The 20,369-nt window shown below is 42.7% G+C and overlaps 1 protein-coding gene and 2 non-coding genes across 4 annotated transcripts in view; all 3 read left to right on the top strand.

Annotated features, from left to right (window-relative positions):
• Positions 1–20,369, top strand: part of LOC146867816 (mitochondrial import inner membrane translocase subunit Tim23) — a 71,788-nt gene that overhangs the window by 40,995 nt on the left and 10,424 nt on the right. For both annotated transcript variants that reach the window (XM_085608382.1, XM_085608392.1), the window contains exons 5-6: positions 9,333–9,391; positions 16,531–16,641. In XM_085608382.1, coding sequence (XP_085464508.1) covers positions 9,333–9,391; positions 16,531–16,641 — 170 coding nt within the window. The remainder of the gene's footprint in view (positions 1–9,332; positions 9,392–16,530; positions 16,642–20,369) is intronic.
• Positions 9,683–9,885, top strand: LOC146867818 (small nucleolar RNA SNORA74). The gene has a single exon (XR_014968655.1). It is a non-coding gene; the product is annotated as a small nucleolar RNA SNORA74 (small nucleolar RNA).
• On the top strand, positions 18,777–18,980 carry LOC146867817 (small nucleolar RNA SNORA74). The gene has a single exon (XR_014968652.1). It is a non-coding gene; the product is annotated as a small nucleolar RNA SNORA74 (small nucleolar RNA).

The raw sequence follows: 20,369 nt of genomic DNA, 5'->3' as shown, positions 1-20,369 counted from the left end.
GCATGATTACAGTAAACCTAAATAGCAATTAATTGTAGTTCTGCATTATCGAGTAGACGTGACCGCAGATAAAATTTAGCAGCTTGAGGAAATGCATGTCACTTGCAACCCAGGCTGTAGCGTAATGTGCCAACTGCCAAAACCAGTACATACATTGAATAGAGCAGTAATTTTTGTGAGACATAGTTGTTCATACATGTAGGACTTGTTGGAAATAAAGAGTAAAGGCACAAAAATGACTAAATATGTAGAATGCTAGACTAAGGGAAAACCTTGCATAAGCTGCTATTGGGCAAGAGCCTCTGAGGTTAAAAGGTCATGCTAAGTGACTGGTAGTGGGAGAGCATGGAACCTGGAAATTGGGGAGGTTTAGGAATATTGTGCGTCATCGCGAGTTATGATGGGGGAAATAGTATGATAGATGGACCCAGTGTAATAGGTATTTAGGAGAACACTGGGTTTAGGTAGACGATGTATTTAAGCATGCATCGTTAAGTGTTTCTCGAGCAGTAGGTACTTTGGGAGCGATTTGAAACTTTGAACAGAGTAAAGCGGCATTGGTTGAAGTATAAAGCTTCTGCGTTCTCTTTGCATTTCAGCCTGAATACAGTTTGCTGCTTAATACAACCAGTTAAGAATGGGTTATATAAAATTGTCTTTTAAGTGGTCTTCGTTTTAGGGTTAAGGATAATGGGGCAGTTCATTGCTTTGATCGTATGAGTTTATTCCATCTGTGTGACAAAACTGCTTCATAATCCAGAAACTTTACTATTTACTGTTGACACTAGCTTTAAGGGGGGATCAGCGTTGGTATATAGCCACCGCTTAGGTTATTACACCGTTTTTACAAGCCTCTTTAAACTTAGCGTTGTGATAACGCCAGATATCACTTCTGCTAGCTTGCTGAAGTCAGGACTCTAAAACACTGAGTTTGCACAACGATAGCATTGTTTCTCTCTGCACTGAGATTACTGAGAATTCTGAGCTTCCTGCGTGTCAGCAGTGTCCGGTTTCCCTTCTGCACTTTCAAATACATTGTAGTTTAAAAAAAAAAAAATGCACCACATAAGTCTATACAAATGCTTAGAGTGGCGCATAAATCATACATAAACAGCAGTTAGTGAACTGCGGTAGTTTTCGGTCTTTCGGTGAAGATAGATGCATTTTAGTGCACTATTACTTAAAATAATTCGAAAACTGGGCCTGGCGACGGACAATCTAGACTGCACCGAACGTATTAGTTCATTAGTAGTTCGATGCCCTGAGCACAAATCCTCCGGCACTTGCCACTGTTTAGTGCCACTGTTTAACAGATCCCAGACTTGTTGTCTATAGGAAGGTGCACCAGGTAATTGTCAATCTTCAAATACTTAAAAAAGCAATCCAGCCAACGCTTTTAATTCTAAACCACTCCTGGAACTTCATCAGGGCTTTGTATTTATAAAAGGCCAATATCTAGTATTCTCGCCAATATTCCAGCACTCCTTGTCGGTTGCTTTCAATACCAATGGGCATCCTCCAATCTAAAAACAGACCACATACACACACACGTGAGAAGCGCTTATGGGGCTTGAGGATGTCCATTGGAATTGATAGCCACTGACAATGAGTGCTGGAATATTGGCAATAATACTAGATGTTGGTCTTATATAAAACGAAGCCCAGATGAAGTTCCTGGGGTGGTTTGGAACGAAAAGCATTGCTGGATTGCTTTTTTACGTATTTGAAGATTGACAAATAAAGGATTCTTTTTGCAATAATATTCAAGATTGGTCTTCTTTACCTGGTGCTCCTTCCTATATATACAACAATTTCTTAAAATCGTTGCAATTGATTCCACTTAAAGAAAACACTATAGTTCTAAAAATGGTATTGCTTTACAGACCCTTTGTTGTCCTATTCATCTTAAAATAAATACGTTTAAAATCTCAGTAGTTTAGGATTGGTGTACAGTCTGCATTAATCGGGCTTCATCATGGTTAATGCCACTGTCATAAATTTCATAAAACGTGCAGCTATTTGCACCGATTCACCTCTCATAGTTCTTAATGCATCTTCGCTGGACCGGACATTAACTATTTGCCAAATGGGGCAAAGCCCAATTCCCTTAAAGCGGTCAATTCCTTGCAGATGCAGAGATGTTCCTTTATGTGTAGTACAGCTAAAACAAATCTGCTTTTCTGTCAGAATATTTAAGCATAGGATTAGTTCAATTGCTAACGGTGCAGAGATTTGAATGTGAGCAAGCCTTTTTCCAGCAAAGTCTTTAACCTCTTCAGCGCTGCGCGGATTCCCGCGCAGTGCTGAAAGTTCTGAGCACGGGCGAGGCCATGACGGAACGGTTCCGTCATAAGCACAGCCCAACCGACGTGCATGACGGAACCGTTCCGTCATCGGCGTTGAAGAGGTTAAGCATTGGCTTTGCAAATGCTAGCCATGCTGAGTTCTCCAGAGCCATATGGCATTGTGGCAACTATTAAGCCTTGTCTGGTGTGGTTTGAACAGGAGTCTGATACTATTGCTAACTGCCAGGTAAATTTTTTGATGCCTGGCTTGATGGCTTTAGCTTTCTGCTGCAGCTTTCCCCTCTGTTTATTTAGTATTTCAGTTTGTCATGCTGCTTGCTGTTTGTATCTTTTCACCTAAAAGGGAATGCTTCTGTTTTGCAGCGTAGCGTGAATCTTTCTGGATTCACTATGCTGTGCATTATTCCGCGATCTTGTGGTTGGGTCTGGATTCGTAGTCCTTTTTTTTTTTTTGTCGTAGCCCAGGTGGGCGTCCACGTCCCGCCATTTGGTGTACCTCTCGTGACGTCTGCGCGCTTCCTGCGGATGTCCCACCTTGGGTGCGCCATCTTCAGATTCTTTTTTCCGCCGTTGGGTCTGGATCGTCATCGAGAAGCTCCAGAGTTTGAACGAAGGAAAAGATAAATACGCGAGTTTCATCGAAGAAGAAAGTATACAAGACTACAGAGAAGAAGAACATACAGCTGGGACGACGAAGGTGGAGTTCCACGAAAACTTGGACGCCCATTGGAAAATGCGCACTCAGACTCTGAGCGCAATGGACAAGACACCATTCAAATTCTGCCGTAACTGCCACCACAAATACGCGCAGAAGGATCAGCATCCAGTCTGCAACCTTTGCCTGCCGATCGACCACGTGAGCAAGGATTGCAACGCCTGTGCCGTCTTCACGCCGAAGACGCTCCGAGTGAGAGAAAGGCAGAGAAGAGCCAACTTCAACATGGAAGGCAAGGGTAAGGCACCGTTGCTGTACGAGCTGGGCCTCCCCACCGACGATGAGAACAACATCGCCGAAGGACCCGACGTCTTCACGGTCGCAGAGACCGATAAGAAAACGCCTGACAAGGTAGGAGACTCTGAGTACGAAAGCCCCGAAAGGGCCCCGAAAATCTGAGTGACTCTCGAAAAACAGTCATAGTCCTCGAAAGGAACACCGGCGCCGAAAATTTCGCCAACCGCAAGTGGATCCAAGGACGAAAGGCCCGGCGGATCCTTCGAGAGACTCCCAGGTGCCGAAGCCCGCCGAAAAGCAGGGTTCGTTGAAGCAGGGCCTCGAGGTGAGCCGCCCGATGACTAAGGAAAAGGCCGTGTCGACGCAAGCTCCGTCAAAGAGACCAGCGCTCGACGCCGATCCCGCCTCCGAAATGGAGAAGAAAAAGAGAAGGCTCGAGGTGGAGATGGAGAGTATCCTTCTGAGGAAGAAAAAGTTCGACGAAAAAATGAGACCGTACAAGATCCCAGTAAGGCCGAGGTCGTCTAGGTCGAGGAACAGGAGGACTTCAACACCGAAGATCTGTTGAGAGATCCTGAAGAGGAGGAGGAGGAAGCCTACTATGAGGGAGAAGAAGACGAGCAGCAGTCTATCTACGGCTCAGCGCCATCGACGACTCAGGAGATGGAATGGCAAGACGTCGACGCCGAAGAGCCCGTGGAGACATATCCTTCGAGGCCTTCGCCGCCAGACGACATTGGAGCATACAACATGGTCGTCGGGAGCGCAGCAGCGGCCTTTGGGGTGAAATTGGACGAGGAGAAGCAGAAAGTAGACTTTCTACTGGAAACACTGCTCCCCATCCAGACTAGGAGCCAGTTCCTCCCCATGCTCCAAAGCGTGATGAACCAAGGGAAGGAGGCATTCAAGGAGCCCGGAACTTGCAGATCCATCACTCCAAGAACAGAAAAGAAGTACAAGCACTCTTCACAGGATCCTCCATATATCAAGGGATCTGTCACAGCTGACTCCATCACTGCTTCCACGGCCAGGAAGAGGGCCAATGTGCTGGCTACCTCAGGGCCGCCTCCCGACAAGGAGAGCAGAAGAATGGACCTCACCGGGAGGAAGGTGGAGAGAAATGCGGCCATGCACTGGCGCATGGCCAACTCCAATGCCCTTCTGAACAGGCACCAACACTGGGACGAGATGGGAGACCTAATTAAGCATCTCCCAGAGCAGTACAGACAGAGCTTCCCATCTGGTCGAGGAAGGCAAAAGCATTTCCAACGCATGCATTAAGACCGCATTGGACGGGGCAGAGACATCTAGCAGGCTGATGGCTATTGGTATCACGGAGAGGAGGCAAGCCTGGCTCCGAATTTCTGGCTTCAAACAGGAGGTCCAGAACAACATACTGAACACACCATTCAACGGTGAGACGCTGTTCGGTGCCACAGTGGATGAAAAACTCTCCCAGCTGATGAAGGAAAATGAAACGGCTAGGTCTATGGGGGCCCTGCAATTCAGAGGGATGCGAAGAGGCACCACAGCTCTGAGACCCTTCGGAAGGGGAGGAAACCAGCCGGGAACGTCACACCGGACTTTCCAGCAAGGACAGCAGGGTGAAGGTCACAGCCAGCAGGGCCAGCAGAAGCAGAACTGGCAGTACCAACCTCTGGGCCAGTCCTTTCGCGGGAGGGGAAACTGACGTGGACAGAGAAGAAGAGGGGGAGACCAACCCTCATCAAAGTGACTTCCATCGAAAGAAGAGGCTCACCCTCAGGATACCCCAGGGGGTGAAGCGCATAGTGAACACAGTAGGGGGGGTTCACAAACCAAATGCCTACAAGCATGCAACACCAGTAGGCGGAAGACTAAAACTTTACCTTCAACAATGGCAAAAAATAACATCAGACAAATGGATTCTGAACGTCATACAGTACGGGTACTGTATAGAGCTAGAGAAAAGACCTCCAGACAAGAAACCAAAAAGAAGGCAACGCTCTGGGCAGGAGCTTGCTCAACTCAAAAAGGAGACTCTGCAACTGCTCCAAAAGAAGGCCATAGAACCGATGCCATACAGAGAAAGGAACAAGGGAGTGTACTCAAACTACTTCCTGGTCCCAAAGGTGGACGAAACAATAAGACCCATCCTGGATCTACGGTTCATAAACAGATTCATAAAAACACAGAGATTCAAAATGACATCGCTGCAAGAATTGCTGCCCCAGTTACGAGGAGGAGACTTCATGTCCACGGTGGATCTCAAAGATGCCTACCTGCACATCCCGATGAACGGTCGACACGAGAACCTGGTAAGGTTCACCATCAACGAGGATCACTACCAATTCACAACCCTGGCATTCGGCCTCAAGTCCGCGCCAAGGGTGTTCACAAAATGCCTGGCAGCGGTAGCAGCATACCTACGGAGGGAAGGGATCCATGTATACCCTTACCTGGACGACTGGCTAATCAAAGCAAGTACTCGCGACAAGTGCGAGGAACACGCAGAAATAGTGACAAATACACTAACAAGTCTAGGGTTCTCGATTCACTGGGGGAAACCATCAATGGAACCAGAACAGGTCAAGATCTTCCTGGGGGCACAGATCAACACCATAAACAGTCATACCCAGCAACGTGAGAACAGAAGCCCTGCTGAAGGAGACACGTTTCTACCAGAAGGGGCGAGCTCTGACAGTGAGAACGGCGAGCAAGATCATGGGGATGATGGCGTCATGCATACACCTAGTCCCCAATGTACGCCTTCACATGGGACCATTCCAAGAATGGCTGCAACAACAATGGTCACATGCAAACGGAAGTTGGGAGGATCTAGTGGTTGTAACGCACGCAGTGCAGGAAGAGGTAACATGGTGGAACAGGGAAAACATCACAACAGGGAAATCCTTGACACCTCCAAACCCAACTGTGACCATCACCACAGACGCATCCCAGAGGGGATGGGGTGCACACATGAACAAGCTCAGAGTGAGAGGTCTGTGGACTCCTACGGATGCGGTCAAACACATCAACTACCTGGAATTGAAGACCGTACTGCTAGCCCTGAAGGCTTTCCAGAGGCAGCTGTACAACCAAAGAGTGTTGATACAAACAGACAATACTACAACGATGTTCTACATCAACAAGCAGGGAGGAACGCAATCGTTCCCCCTATCCAAACTGGCTCAGGATATCTGGAGATGGGCAATCCCACTGAAAATAGACCTGCTGGCCATACACCTTCCAGGGAAGGACAATGTGGAAGCGGACTGGCTCAGCAGGCAGACTTCGGCATCCCACGAGTGGGAGCTCAATGGATGGGAAACGCAAAAACTATTCAGAAGGTGGGGGAAACCTACAATAGACCTATTTGCAACACGCCAGAATGCAAAATGCCAAAACTTCGCATCCAGACAACCAGAAAAACAATCCCAGGGGAATGCCCTATGGATAAGCTGGTCAAAAACATTTGCCTACGCTTTTCCACCAATACCACTGATGCACAGGGTACTCAACAAATGCAGGACAAGCAACATGACGCTGATCCTAGTAGCACCACAGTGGGCAAGACAAACGTGGTACTCTCAGATAGTGGAGATGGCAGAGGGCCCCCCACACAAATTCAAAAAAATCAAAGACTTACACTCCATGCAGAACGGAGAGGTTCTACACCCAGAGCCAGAGAGCCTCAGTCTAGCGGCTTGGCTCCTGAGGACCTAGAGTTTGCACACCTTAAGCTACCTCGAAGCACTATGCGAGTGCTGCGTGAGGCTAGGAGGCCAACGACACGGAAATGCTATGGAGATAAATGGAACAGGTTTACTATTTGGTGCACCAGAAATAAACTGCAAAATAAAATGACCAAGGAATCAACGGTGCTTAGATACCTCACACACCTTCTAAAATCTAATCTATGCTAGTCGTCACGAAGAGTCCACCTAGCGGCGATTGTAGCGTACACACGAGGGGAGACTGGAGGAAGTTTCTTTACCTCTCGGGTAGTAAAGAGATTCCTCGAGGGAGCTAAAAGATTAGCACCACCTAAAAGAATGCCGCCGCCGGCATGGAACCTCAATTTAGTCCTGACTGAACTCATGAAGGCGCCCTTTGAGCCCATACACAAAGCCTCTCTACAAATGCTGAGCATGAAAACAGCCTTCATGGTAGCAATAACATCGCTACGCAGGGTAAGCGAACTGCAGGCGTTAACACTACAGGAGCCCTACATACAGATCCACAAGGACAGAGTCGTCATGAGGATGGACCCACACTTCATGCCAAAGGTGGTGTCCGCTTTCCATATGAACCAGACCATTCAAATACTATGTTTCTTCCAAAACCCGACAACGGGCGCAGAGAGGGCACTTCACACTCTTGACGCCAGAAGGGCGGTGATGCACTACATAGAGAGAACTAAGGAACACAGGAAAACAAAACAGTTTTTCGTGTCATTCGCTACCAGTTTCCTGGGTAGACCAGTGACCAAGGGCACCATCGCACGATGGATCGCGCTAATACAATTCTGCCACAGGCAGGCAGGACAAGAACTATCGGAGGGGGCACAGGCACACTCCACAAGGAAGAAGGGGGCAACAATTGCCTTTCTGGCAAACACGCCCATTCAGGACATATGCCTGGCGGCAACCTGGGCTTCAGTATACACGTTCACTAAACACTACTGCGTGGACATACAGATGAACAAGGAAGCACAAGTAGGACAGAAGGTGTTCCAACATATATTCCACGACCAACGCTCATCTTCCACCCAGCCGCCACAAAAATAGCAAACCGCTTCAAAGTCTATGCACAGCATAGTGAATCCAGAAAGATTCACGCTGCAAAACTAATAGTTTCTTACCTGTCGGTGTAGTTTTGCAGCTTGAAGATCTTTCTGGATTCACTAGCGGACCCACCCACCTCCGCCAGAAAGATGAGGCAGGAGAGCAAGGTGGAATAACAAGTGAGGTTGAGAAGAATAAAATACTGAAAAGAGACTTGGAGAATAAACAAGACTAAAACCGCCTGGGGTTAAAAAAAAAAAAAATTAAAAAAAGGAAGACAAAATAACAAAACAAGGGAAAAAAGAACCCGAAGATGGTGCACCCAAGGTGGGACTTCCGCAGGAAGCGCGCCGATGTCACGAGAGGTACACAAAATGGTGGGACGTCGACGCCCACCTGGGCTACGACAAAAAAAAAAAAAAAGACTACGAATCCGGACCCAACCACAAGATCGCGGAATAATGCACAGCATAGTGAATCCAGACAGATCTTCAAGCTGCAAAACTACACCGACGGGTAAGAAACTATTTGTTTCAGTGCATGAGGCGCATTCTTTTTCTTCAAGTGCAGCCCGAGTTGAGACTATTTGTTTTTAATGGAGACACCATTTTAGAAAATGGGCTTCTACTGCTTGAAGTCATAAATTCTACATGGAACACTCTTGGGTCTCTTGAGATTTTCGTACACTTCACAAAATTGATGAAATGTAATGGACTATAGATGCAGCCTCCCGCCTGATCGTATAGCAAAGGTATCCCAAAACAATACATTATAGGAATAGTGTCAGTGTTTGAGAATACAACTATCCAATATCCTCCTGTTGTGTAAAAGAACCCTCACACACTTGATTAAGCAGCATGCTTCATCATCTGGTCTTAGCAGCATCATTTAGAGGATATGTGGCATTGACCCCTTTGCAGAAGAATTCATGCTTACTTGGTAGGTGAGAATGTTGAAATTAGTGTGGCACATGGCCAAAGTTCAGTGGTTCTACGTCCCTACAAGCATAATGGCCGATTGTTGGTGTTATCCTGATTTGTCACTTTTCTGGGTTAAAAAGAAGAGAAAAAAATGCATCTGTTTGATTTATGTTGCTGCAACTTAACATCATATAAGAAAATATCTGCTAGTACAATCGGCTGTTTAATTTCACAAAAATGTCTATTCAGTTCCGTGTTGCATTTTTAATTGCCATAATCCCAGTTTATACTTTCTACCCAATAAGTATTTTTCTGAGATGACAATCTTTTTGACAGTTATTAATTATATGAAGGCAATGTTTAACAGAATTCTATCTTTCTTAACTAGGATTTTAAACATGGTGACGAGACAAGGCGCACTTTGGGCTAACACTTTGGGGTCTCTGGGTAAGTGCAATCGTCACTTTGTCAAACTTCTTCCCTTGTCTGGTCCTGGAATTGTTAGGATATAAACTGCTTTTCTAATACTGCAGGTGACTGCTGGGTATTTGTTTAGGGAACATGTGGGGAATTCTTCATTGACTGATCTGTGAGGTCTGCTGTAGTACGGTGGGTGGGTTTGCTTACCTTGGTTGTGATACGCACGCCAATGCAAGGGAATGATGTCAAAGTCCCACACAAAGACCTATTACTCTTTACCTGAAATGGTTAACAAATGTGCATCGGCCAACTTTAGGGTCCAGCGGTAGTCAGCTGTCCATGCATTGCCGTGCTTGTGACAGTGTTACACTACTGGGAGATAAAGGTTCTGCCCATTTTATGAATGTTACCCGTCTCTGTTCTGGGGACATCTAACATTTGTGTTGGGCACTTCCGTGCTTTCTCGAGAGTGCGCTCAATGTTATCCATGTCTATTTAGTGCTAGTCTGAAAGCACACATTCATTTTAAGCTGCAACCAGTGCTTGGAAAGTTAACGTTACACCTGCCTAGCTCAGCTGTCCTCCAGGGTTGCGAGGCCTGACTTTGAGAGTCCTTATGTCGGTCTGGCCTATTTAAAGCTATTGTGACCACATTAGTACAATGTTATCACTAGTAGGCTTTTCTCCTTAACTAAGGTGACCACTATGGGTAGAGTCAACTTGTCATATTTTTTTATACTCTTAGTTATTACTAACCCCTGTTAAGCTCCAAGAGATTTGTTTAGTAGTGATGCACACGTGCATTGTAGCATTTCAGCACCCCAAAACCCTTGTCTACTTAAACCCTAGTAGTTAAGTGTTAATGGTTGTCATGAGCTGTACTACTTTGGAAATTGAACAAATCCTTAGAGCTGATAATTTGTGCCAAATCAGTTAAACACATGTTACGTTTAATTTTTTTGTTGTTTTTGTTTTTTGCATGGTCCTGTTAAGCAATTGTGTTTTTTAATATATCTATATATAGTATTTGACTTACAGGTGTAACTGCTTGGGGATGACCAGTCAAAATTTACAAAGCATCACGCTTTATTTGCATGGTCGTTTTTTTTCTTTTTTCCCCTCTTATGTTCTGCAAGAGAATTATATTTTTGGGGTGAATACTTCAAACTGAGTTACGAAGAAAATCTAGTTTTCTAGTGAGTAAATAGAATGAGGTATGGTAAAGGCTATAGATTTGATTTCTAATTTAAACTTTAAAGTCTTTCAAGAAAGTCTTCGGTGAAGACAGTCTGACCTGACTGATAGTTGGATAAAGTCCAGGAGAGGGCAAGTTTGAGGAAATGGATCATACTAGTTCCTTCAAAGTGGAAAAAACACTCAAGCACACGTAAAGTCAAAGTCAGATTTTTAAGTATGAGATTCCAAATTTCATTGGTGTTAGACTAAGTGCTAGTGCACTAGCCTACACGCCTCTACCACCATTGAAACTGTTTTGAGCTTTGAGCTCCAACATCTTTGTTTCATATTTCATTTGTTGCCTCATTTTTATTATAAATAAAAATCGGAGCCTCTACGGTCCTATAATAACTTGGAGAGGGCTTCAATCCCACCTGCCTACAGGTGGGTACCCTTGTAATTTGTATACATGTTAAACTTGAATACATTTGATCATTACAAGGATATTGCTTGAAATACTGGGGCAAGTCGGATGGCCTGCAAATATTTGGAGATGTTTTGACGCTGAAATTGAGTGTCGCTCGAGGTAGTTTAGTTGTGAAGATGTTCCTTAATGGAAAAAACATTTTCCTCTTGCCACTTCCAATCCATCTGCCATTCTATTCTTTCCTGGCATAATCTGTCTCTTCTAGAGGACTCTGAGGTAGTGTTGCAGAATTCTAAACTGGCCGTAGTTTTGAATTGTGGGTCACTGTTGTGCCTTATTACAGGATGAACGCCATTACTTTGAGAGCCACCATTGGTCAATGTTTTTGTTGGATCTGTGATCATTTGAGGGTTTGGAAAAGTTGATGCTAATGAGTCCTGCATCAGTGAGCCATTAATTTTACAGGGAGTAAAATAATTAGATAAGTAATCATCTACGTAGAGACTTTGAAAGCTTCTTTTTATCTAACTAAATGGCAAATCAAACAATGCTTGCAAGAAAGAGCAGACTTTTTATTTGTAATTTGTTCTGCATAGCTTGAACGTTTCTTTGCTGGCAAACTGACGTTCTCCAGTCTATCATTAACGGAATAGTGTTGCCACCCGGGTTCTTTGACAGGGCATGTACTGTATATTGGGCAGTGAAATTATATTTAAAACCAACCTTTGCATAAAACAGAATTTTTTTCACGTCATTGACACTAAATGGTGAAATGAGGACTTATCACTACCCAGTTATCTGACCATGATACGAAATTGGTGTTCTTATTCCCATCTTTTTCCCAGGTTAACATGTAGCTAATCAGGTCTTGCTCCTTTCCTAGGTGCAATTCTTAATTTTAAACTTGTGCACAATATCAAGAAGATGTGTTTAAGAAGGGGGGGGGGGGATACTGACCTGGGAATATTTAGTGTAATGTAAGCCTTTCTACAGAAAGTCTGTCTGTTGTAAACCCATGTCTCTTTTCCTGGAAAGTCCTGTTTGCAGAAATTACCTGAAACTACAGGGTTGCAAAGGAGGCCGTAGGGGATGTTTATCTGTGTTAAAGGTTCAGGTCTAAGCTCTGAGAGGCGTGCCGCAGTATTTGTGTTTGACATGACACAGCAGGCTATCAGATTGTTGCTGCAGGGAAATCTGTGATTTACAGGAAAAGGAGTTTGTATAGGTCGTTGAACACATTGTTCAGCGGCTTGTATTTTTTATTTAAGAGATGGTGCAAAGTTTTCAAGGACAGCGACTCTATCCAGCAACAAAATAAATAAATCTAATTCCATTCTAACAGTATTTAGGGGTGTTCAACAAAACAGTCTTATTTTCAGTTGGGTGTATAAAATGTTACGAATGTCATGGTTGTTATGCACGTCTTTGTTAAAGTTGGAACTCGAGATGCTTTTCTTACTTAAAACATCAGTGACTCAAAGATGTGTGGGAAAATAAGACTGCTACTGAGTGGCCCAAAAACGAGATCTTTAAAACGTATTGAGTAATTGGAAAGAATAGGAAAGGAAAAGGTCACTAAGTTGATGGATTGTGCATAGTTCACAAGGTTGTACACAGCTATTCTCGTGAGAACTGCATTTTTAATTGGAAAAAAAACATTGTTTTAATGTTCCTCAACCATCCTACTGATCAGGTAACGCTTCAAGTTTCTTGCTCTTGATCTCTTGTTTCTGCATAGTGCCCACTCCAGTCTTCCTTTTGCATGTGAGGCCTTTATACATAAATCAGAAGTTTCCTTGACCTGGCCAGCTTTATCACTTCAAAGCAATTCTACTGTAATTTCTTATTTTCAATATGCAATTCTGGGGTCTTGTTCTTTGTGTTGTTGCTTTTGTCTTTATGGTGCCATTTGTATTTGTGTAAACCTCAGGGTAGCCATTGCTTAAATCATGACTGTACACCACACTACCTATGTGCTGAATAATGCAGTAAGTGTTGACTTAGTGATGGGTTCAGTGCAAAGAAAAAACTTGCTGCTGTTGGGTAACAGTCTAGTCCTATTCAATATATACAGAGCCCCTGAAGTGTTGCTTCTGTCGCCCCTTTAAGGTGATCCATTTATTAGCAGTGATGTATGGATTTAATTCAGGAATACCGCCAAATGGATGCTTCGGTCTTCCTTCTATCTGAATACTATGGTTTTATCGTTCTTCTGCAACTTTAGTTAACTGCTTCCAATTTTTAGACTTCTGACAAAGTTGGTGCTAATCCTTCTCTCGCAAAGTTAGGCGTTAATTTGGTAATTGATTCATGCTACGGAGAAGCTTCCCCTATGGTGTGCCTACTTAGGTGTCATTTGGATTTGGGCTTGCTGTATGTGGAGGATCATATTAAATTAGTCCCACTTGCTTCCATTTGGTCCAAAGAAGAAACTATCTTTTTATTCAGGATGTACTCACGGACTGTTTACAGCGTGATCGTGTTCCTACGATTCCATGGCTTAGTAATATTAAAGAACAATTTGCCTCGCTCTGGAGGCCAGAGTGTTTTTATAATCCACGGGAGGTCACTACTTTAGCTAAAAGGGGACTTAAGACAGATTTTTTTACCCAGTGAGGCGGGCACAGAGAACTCCCAAGAGTTTAAAAACAACAAAAAGTGTGGCTGTCTATTTGTTTCTTACCACAGATGGTATGGAGCCCTTTTTGTATTCCTTACTTTACCAGTTCCAGAGATTTTACTTGGTTTTAAAATAACCCATTTTCTGGTCTCTTATTCCATGTGATGCTTACTGTGACTCAGACCTTGAATTATGCACAATGACTCATATACAGCTCAATCTTTTCGATTATTTGATTTATTTTTTGTAAATTGTATGTTGTACCACGGAAACTGTTATTAATTGCATTGCTTAGACTTATGAAAATTAGACTGGGTAGACCAGCCTTACTCTAATTGCAGTTTCTGCAAACCAAACATATTTGCACAATGGTCCATCAAGTTATCTTGAGAGCTGAGAGGCTGAGGAATATGGTGGGAAATTAATGTTTTTTAATGAAGTGGTTTGCATTTGAGCTGTTATTTATAGTATGTGTTTTTTTGGGTGGGGTTTAAAAGTCATTTTCTGGTTTAATATCTGCAAAGGTTAATGAGTTGACGGGATCCATGTTACCCGTGAGGCTATTGTGAAATGAATACACTTGCACTAATGTCTATAGTTTTTCTGTTGATGAAAGGCTGAGGATTAGGGTGGGGGATGTAATCTTTTAATGCTGATGGATTTGAGTTGTTTTACTCCTTGATGGGTTTTTGGTGTAATTTGTATATGTATGCACAAGTCACTATTTTTCGCAAGGAACATCGATTTGTTGATCGTTTTTAAGTAACTTTACCTTAGTGGATGTATTTTTTTTTTTTGTCCTGCATATTCTGAATTATGTCATGATCTAATGGTTGCTGTGTATTCTTTTATGGTTTTTATTTGCTTAATAAAGATTGGTTGACATGACATATGGCGGGCGCACATGCACTTTAGCACTAGTCAACAGTGGTCAAGTGTGCAGAGTCCTAAGGCTAGTTGAAATGAGATCAGCAAAAAGTTTCAGGAAAGCCCATTTTAAGGTTCATGGCTCTAAGAGTTATCTTTTTGTTTGTTTAATCCCAATAAAACAGATCTGGATAAACTTGTCCTGAGCGGAGTTCCGCTCTGTGGAACTTCGCGTAGTGACTAAAAATCTGCCGCGCTACTCGGAGTTCTGCAAGTGGCAAAGTGCGTTAGGCCATGCAGTTTGTGCTGATTTCTAGCGCCGGGTGTTTTTCCCGTGCTGGGAAATCAGTGCGAATGGCACCATGGTCTGCACAAGGGGAGCTGCTTTTTTCTGCCACTCAAGATTCTCCTCGAGCATCTGCTTACTCCACTTGAGCGGATGGTTTCTTAATGCGAGCAGTCGCGGCCTCGGTGAGAGATCTTGCTGGGAGGTGGTCTAGCATTGGATTTTCTATGCTCGCCAACTTGACGTTGGCGAGTGAGGGGACAAAAACCACACCGCAAATTTTTTTGGAACTCCGCATGCTTCACGGAGTTTGCTGGCCAGGCCTGAAACTTATTGACTACAATGATTCGTGCTGCTCCTCACTTATTGCTTGTTTCTGATCAGATGTCCTAGCAGTTCTGGCTGTGCTACCACTTTTGAAGCAGGACCAAATGGTTTATAATACCCCATGCAATAGCACAGCAAGATTAAAAAAAAAAAATCCTTTGAATGCGAATCGTAACTGGGAGTATTTCCAGTGCTTGGGATGGAATTAAGCAGATCAGTCGTGGTTAACTTTTTTTCTTTTAAATTGTTCAGTTTGAGACAGCAGTTATTTATATTTTTTATCTTTAAGGTGCCAGATTCTGTAAATTTTTGGAACCAAAAGCATCCGCTTTGCAAATAGCCTGGTATTTAAGATTAAACTTGGTCCTAAATTGCTTCTGGGTATTTTTAGAATAGGCTCGATTTGCTTACTGGACTAGTAATATTGACCACTAGTGTGTCAAATCACCTGTTGATTATGTGATTTATTTATTTTTTCTTCTGATGTACCATGTTAAATTTTGGTTTTAAAGCCTTCGTATTTAAACATGTAAAAAAGTGGTTCTTTATTTTTGTTTGGTGTGGCATACATAAGGCTGGGAGATTTTTGTTAGTTACACTTTTATATTTCCATATGTGAAGCCTCCTACACATGAGTAGTCGGTGTTTCTTTCCCTTTTTTGTTGTGTTTTTTGGTTTATGGAAGTGTCCAACTTTTTGTTTGGTTCTTTGGCAATTAAACAAGTCAGGCCAGTAAACTGGTAGTGTAGCCCAAGTCCAGGTTGGGGGGGTGTATTTTATCTTATTTGTTTTCCTCCTCCTGTAGACAATTAAAACATTGGAGATTATAAATTATTCTTCTCTGTGTGTTAGTCACTAGGTCTGAAGCATGATGGCTTTGGGCCAGAGATGCAGCAAAATATTTAGTGGACTGCAAATATTCGCAGATGTTCTACTGTTTTTTAAACAATATTATGTTACCTCTGAGATGTATCTATTTAGTCTCCGAAGTGTTTCGATAAGGTCTTCTAGTAGTTAATTGGTTATGGTAAAATGCTTCTTTTGGCAGATAAACTGTCCTAGGACTATTGAAAATGCAGTTGAAGACAAACTGTTACTAGAGTTATTCTAAAACCATTAGGCTGCGAACTGGTAAACTAGCCTAAATTAGACTTTTTTTTGGATGTTTATGGATCTCTATGTAGCTTCTGATTCATCAATGGCATCATCGGAGTTCAATGAAAGTCCTCCATTATTGGCCCAGGATTTTCCTCTCAATGTATTCCTCTTGTACATTTTTCTAAACGTTGGTGCAGGTATTTGCTCATTGTATTGCGTTGTCTGGCTCTCTTTAGTGCCCTATTTCAAAGCGGTGCTTTTAGTATGTCAGTAAAACTTGTTGCAGCTTCCATCAAACAGTGTGGTGTCATGCTGTTGTCTACACTTCCCTGGTGATGTGTATCTTTTTTTTCTTTCTTTTTTAGCCTTACTTTACAGCGCATTTGGTGTCCTCATTGAAAAGACAAGAGGTGCAGAAGATGACCTGAATACTGTAGGTGCTGGAACGTTGACAGGCATGCTGTATAAATCCACAGGTGAGTAAATTTACCTCCCCTCAATGTTGGTCATTCAAATTGTGTCAATTAACCAGGCAGGGTTTAATAGTAGTAGACACTGACAGATCTTGTGCTGCAACATTGGTCTTGTCTCAAAGGCATATCTGCCCTTTGCAGGCATGGAATAATGCATGTGCCTTTTGTCTATCAGCTATTTGTAAATTTCAAGCTCTAAAGTGTCTGATAGAAGCTAGTGAAGTTTTCCTTGGTTGCGAGAAAGCATTCATTAGAATGAAATGTTTTCTTTCCATGCCCCCTCCTTCTTTTCTCTTTCCCTGCCCCTCTTTTCTCAACCTTTTTATTTTACCTTTTTTATTTCTTTTTGTGAGGGTGCTCTATTTTAAAGCCTGTTAAGGTGGAAAAACCTCCACAACAGCCACTGTAGCAGTTTCCAATGGAGAGCAGTCAACGGGGCAAATTCAAGGCACCCAGCGGCGGGGGTGGGGGGGGCGTTGGAGCAGACTCTCGCTCAGAGTACAGGGGTGGATAGGACTCTCAGATCTTTGCTCTGTGGAGAGGGAGGATGCAGGGGGTAGGGATGAGGAGTTTGGGATGGAAAGGGGTGAGGGTTTTTAGAAGACACCAAAAACGTGTAGCAGAATTTATAGATTTCGTAACAAAGAAGCCCATTCTGTCCATAGTAAGCTATGGCTCTTAGATTATTGTGAATTATTTCATGCAATGCCAAGGCTTTAAATGTCAGAATTAAATTCATTGCGAGCAAACGTAATATTTTTTCAGGAAAATCATCCTTTAAGCCCAGACTCTACCCTTAGTTGCACCAGGCTATATTAAACACACATTTTTTGCTTCTTCTCATGCCTAATTAGAGGGGTATCAATTTTAATTGTTAAACTACCATGCAAGATACTCTGGGTAATTGGAGATCCTGGCGCCAGATGGATTTGGATGAAATCCAAGATACAAAACCAACTGAAACTTCGTAAGCTACTATAGACCCATAGAGGACTCTCCCTCAAACCATATACTATGTCAAAACAAACTCCTTGCTCTCTAGTAATGGGGGGTGCTTTCAACTTGCTGCTGAATATCACCCTAGAAACATCCGCATAAACCCAAAGCTATCAAGATATTGTGATTACTAAAGCAAGATTTAGTGCTGGTCGATCCATGGCACATTTACCACCCAAAAACAAGACCATATACCTGTCACTCTAAAAGATACAACTCCACTTTGCGTAAATATACTTTTAAATACGCGCATTTTGTAGCGATGCATTCTCAGACCATTCACTAATCACATTAGATATCAGCTTAACAGCACCGGACGGAGCTCCAGAGATCCAGATGGATCTTTAATAAAACATTACCCTCAGTAACATTCAGAGGGATAATGCTAGTCTCCTGGAAGTCCCATGATCTTATAAAGGCACTACCTGTGGTGTGGTTTCTGTTTATGGATACTGACTTAAAGATTTTGTTCATGTGCTTGCTATGGGATTTACATTGCAAAAGTCACATGGCTATTGTATTTTTTGGTAGTAAACTTATTATTAAACTTTTATTGAACATAGCAGTTGTACATCTTTTTTTTTATGGCAAACTTTCCTTCCTTTTAATTTGGTTTCAGGCCTGTTATGATGTTGTTTTTAGTTTATCCATGTGCAAACACTATGGTTTTTTTTTATGGAGTTTTTAGGAAAGAGCAGCGATTCTTAAACTTTTGGTTTGTTTACCCCCACTGAATCATTACTGAAATCTGGGGACCACCAAAGAGTCCTTATTGGAGGCCGGGACCCCCACCATAAGCATTTTTTATGAGTTCGATCTCAAAACAATACACGAGTACAAAAACAAGTATGCACCAAAAAAAATGCTAAAATATTTAAAAATTTTATGTACTACAAAATCAAATGTAGAAAAGGTTTTCCATTTTTAAATGTTGCTTCTTTGTATATAATGTATTACTTTTTTTATTGATTAATGCTAATATTTAATTTTGTAAAACCGTAGCAGACCCTGTGAGTAGACCACAGGTTCAGACCCACTGGGATATAGATTGTTTAGATCTACACCACCTTCATAAATATTAAAGTTCGCAACATCCAACGCCCTGAATATATTGTGTTCACCAATTAAACCTAACTTGCGGCCCCAGCAGTAGTCAGCTGTCCTTGCTTTTCTGTGCCTGTGACAGTGTTACACTGCTGGAAGATTAAGGCTTTGCCATTTTAATCTGGTTGTCACTTCCACCGTTTTGGTGGTGGCTGGCTCCAGTATTTGGCAGTGCTGTGCTTCCTCGAGAGTGCGCTGGATGATAGCCATGGCTATCCAGTGCTAGACTGGAAGCATACACTCTTCCAAAATAAGTGCTCCAAGTGTTATTGGGAGCTTCTTTTGGTTTCGCTTGAGGCGTCGTGCATGCGCTGTCACTTGAAACAATCAATTGTACCCATTAAAAAAAACGTATGGGGTTTTAATCCCACCCATTACCATTGGTTAGCTTCAGTCTTTTTTTTTTTTTTCTTCCTTTTCACTGCTCCACTTACTGTGTTTTTTCATCCCTTGAGCTTGGACCAAGTACTTATTGATTTCTAGATTGTTGCTCCGTGCTGCTTGCCCTCCGATTGTGGTACCTTTTTTGTTGTTTATAACAAACCATCAAAGTTAAAGGTAACACTTCCCTGCATTTCAGAGAGCTGAAAAACTGAATGGAAACGACTAGGAATAGCCAAACTTTGTGGCATGTGATCAGTTTCGTAAACATACATCTTGACCACCAATCGCTTTAAATGATGCTAAAGCTGTATATATACTCACCATATATACTCATGACGCTCTGTTGATTGCATCAGGGTGATGAAGCTGTCTACTCTACAGCCATATCCATATGCTGATTATTCCATTTCATCACGGATATTTTGAAGCCCTATTTTAGGCGCACCTCTCGCATGTCCTGAAGAAGTCCAATTTTTTGGGACGAAACGCGTTGGCTGGTCTACTCAACCAAACGTTTTTTGATGTTTAAATTAAATTGTAACTAAATAAAAAGGATGATTTGAAGAACAACCTTGGACTCAGAATTGTATAATTGTGTGACATTGTTCATAAGGTGATGTACCGAATACTTTGTTTTGTTAAACCCTAGTAATGAGTCTCTCCAAGGGTGCATGATTTTATCACTCAAACATTATTTTTAAATAGATTTTAAAAATTCAACAATTTTTCACCAAACATTAGCTTTTGAGTTCTAAAAATTTGCAGGTTTTTGTCTTGAGTACATGCTTTACAATTTTGGCATACATCTATTATTCAACAAAGCAAATGTTTTTAATTTAGTAGGGAGGGCTACATGCAGCAGAGCTACTTGCCAGTAGCTGGGGAAGCTACCAGTCGCTCACTTTACCTGTAGGAGCCTGTTCTAAGCGAATGTGCCAATATGTTCTCAGGTATGGGTACTTGCACACATTTTCCAAGGGGCCACAAAGTTTAGTCTGTGTTGTGACCGAGGGGCGCATTGATGCCAGCAAAGTGGCAGTTGGGGAGTGGGGACCAAAGAGGGGTTGAGGGAGGGGTCTTGGCAAGGTGGGTGTAGGCAAAGCATATACATCTAGTGTGTTAATTGCACAATGTGGAACCAAAAGCTTGGGATTAATCCCGGCTTCTTCTCTTAACCACATTGGGTGATCCTAGGCAATTGTTTTATTTCTATTTACCTCCTTTTTAGGTCTCGCCTGACCCAGCGC

This window comes from Triturus cristatus, chromosome 1_2 (assembly GCF_964204655.1).
Source record: "Triturus cristatus chromosome 1_2, aTriCri1.1, whole genome shotgun sequence".
NCBI lineage: Eukaryota > Metazoa > Chordata > Amphibia > Caudata > Salamandridae > Triturus > Triturus cristatus.
Note: the sequence above shows the minus strand (reverse complement) of the source record. Positions and strands in the feature narration are given on the sequence as shown.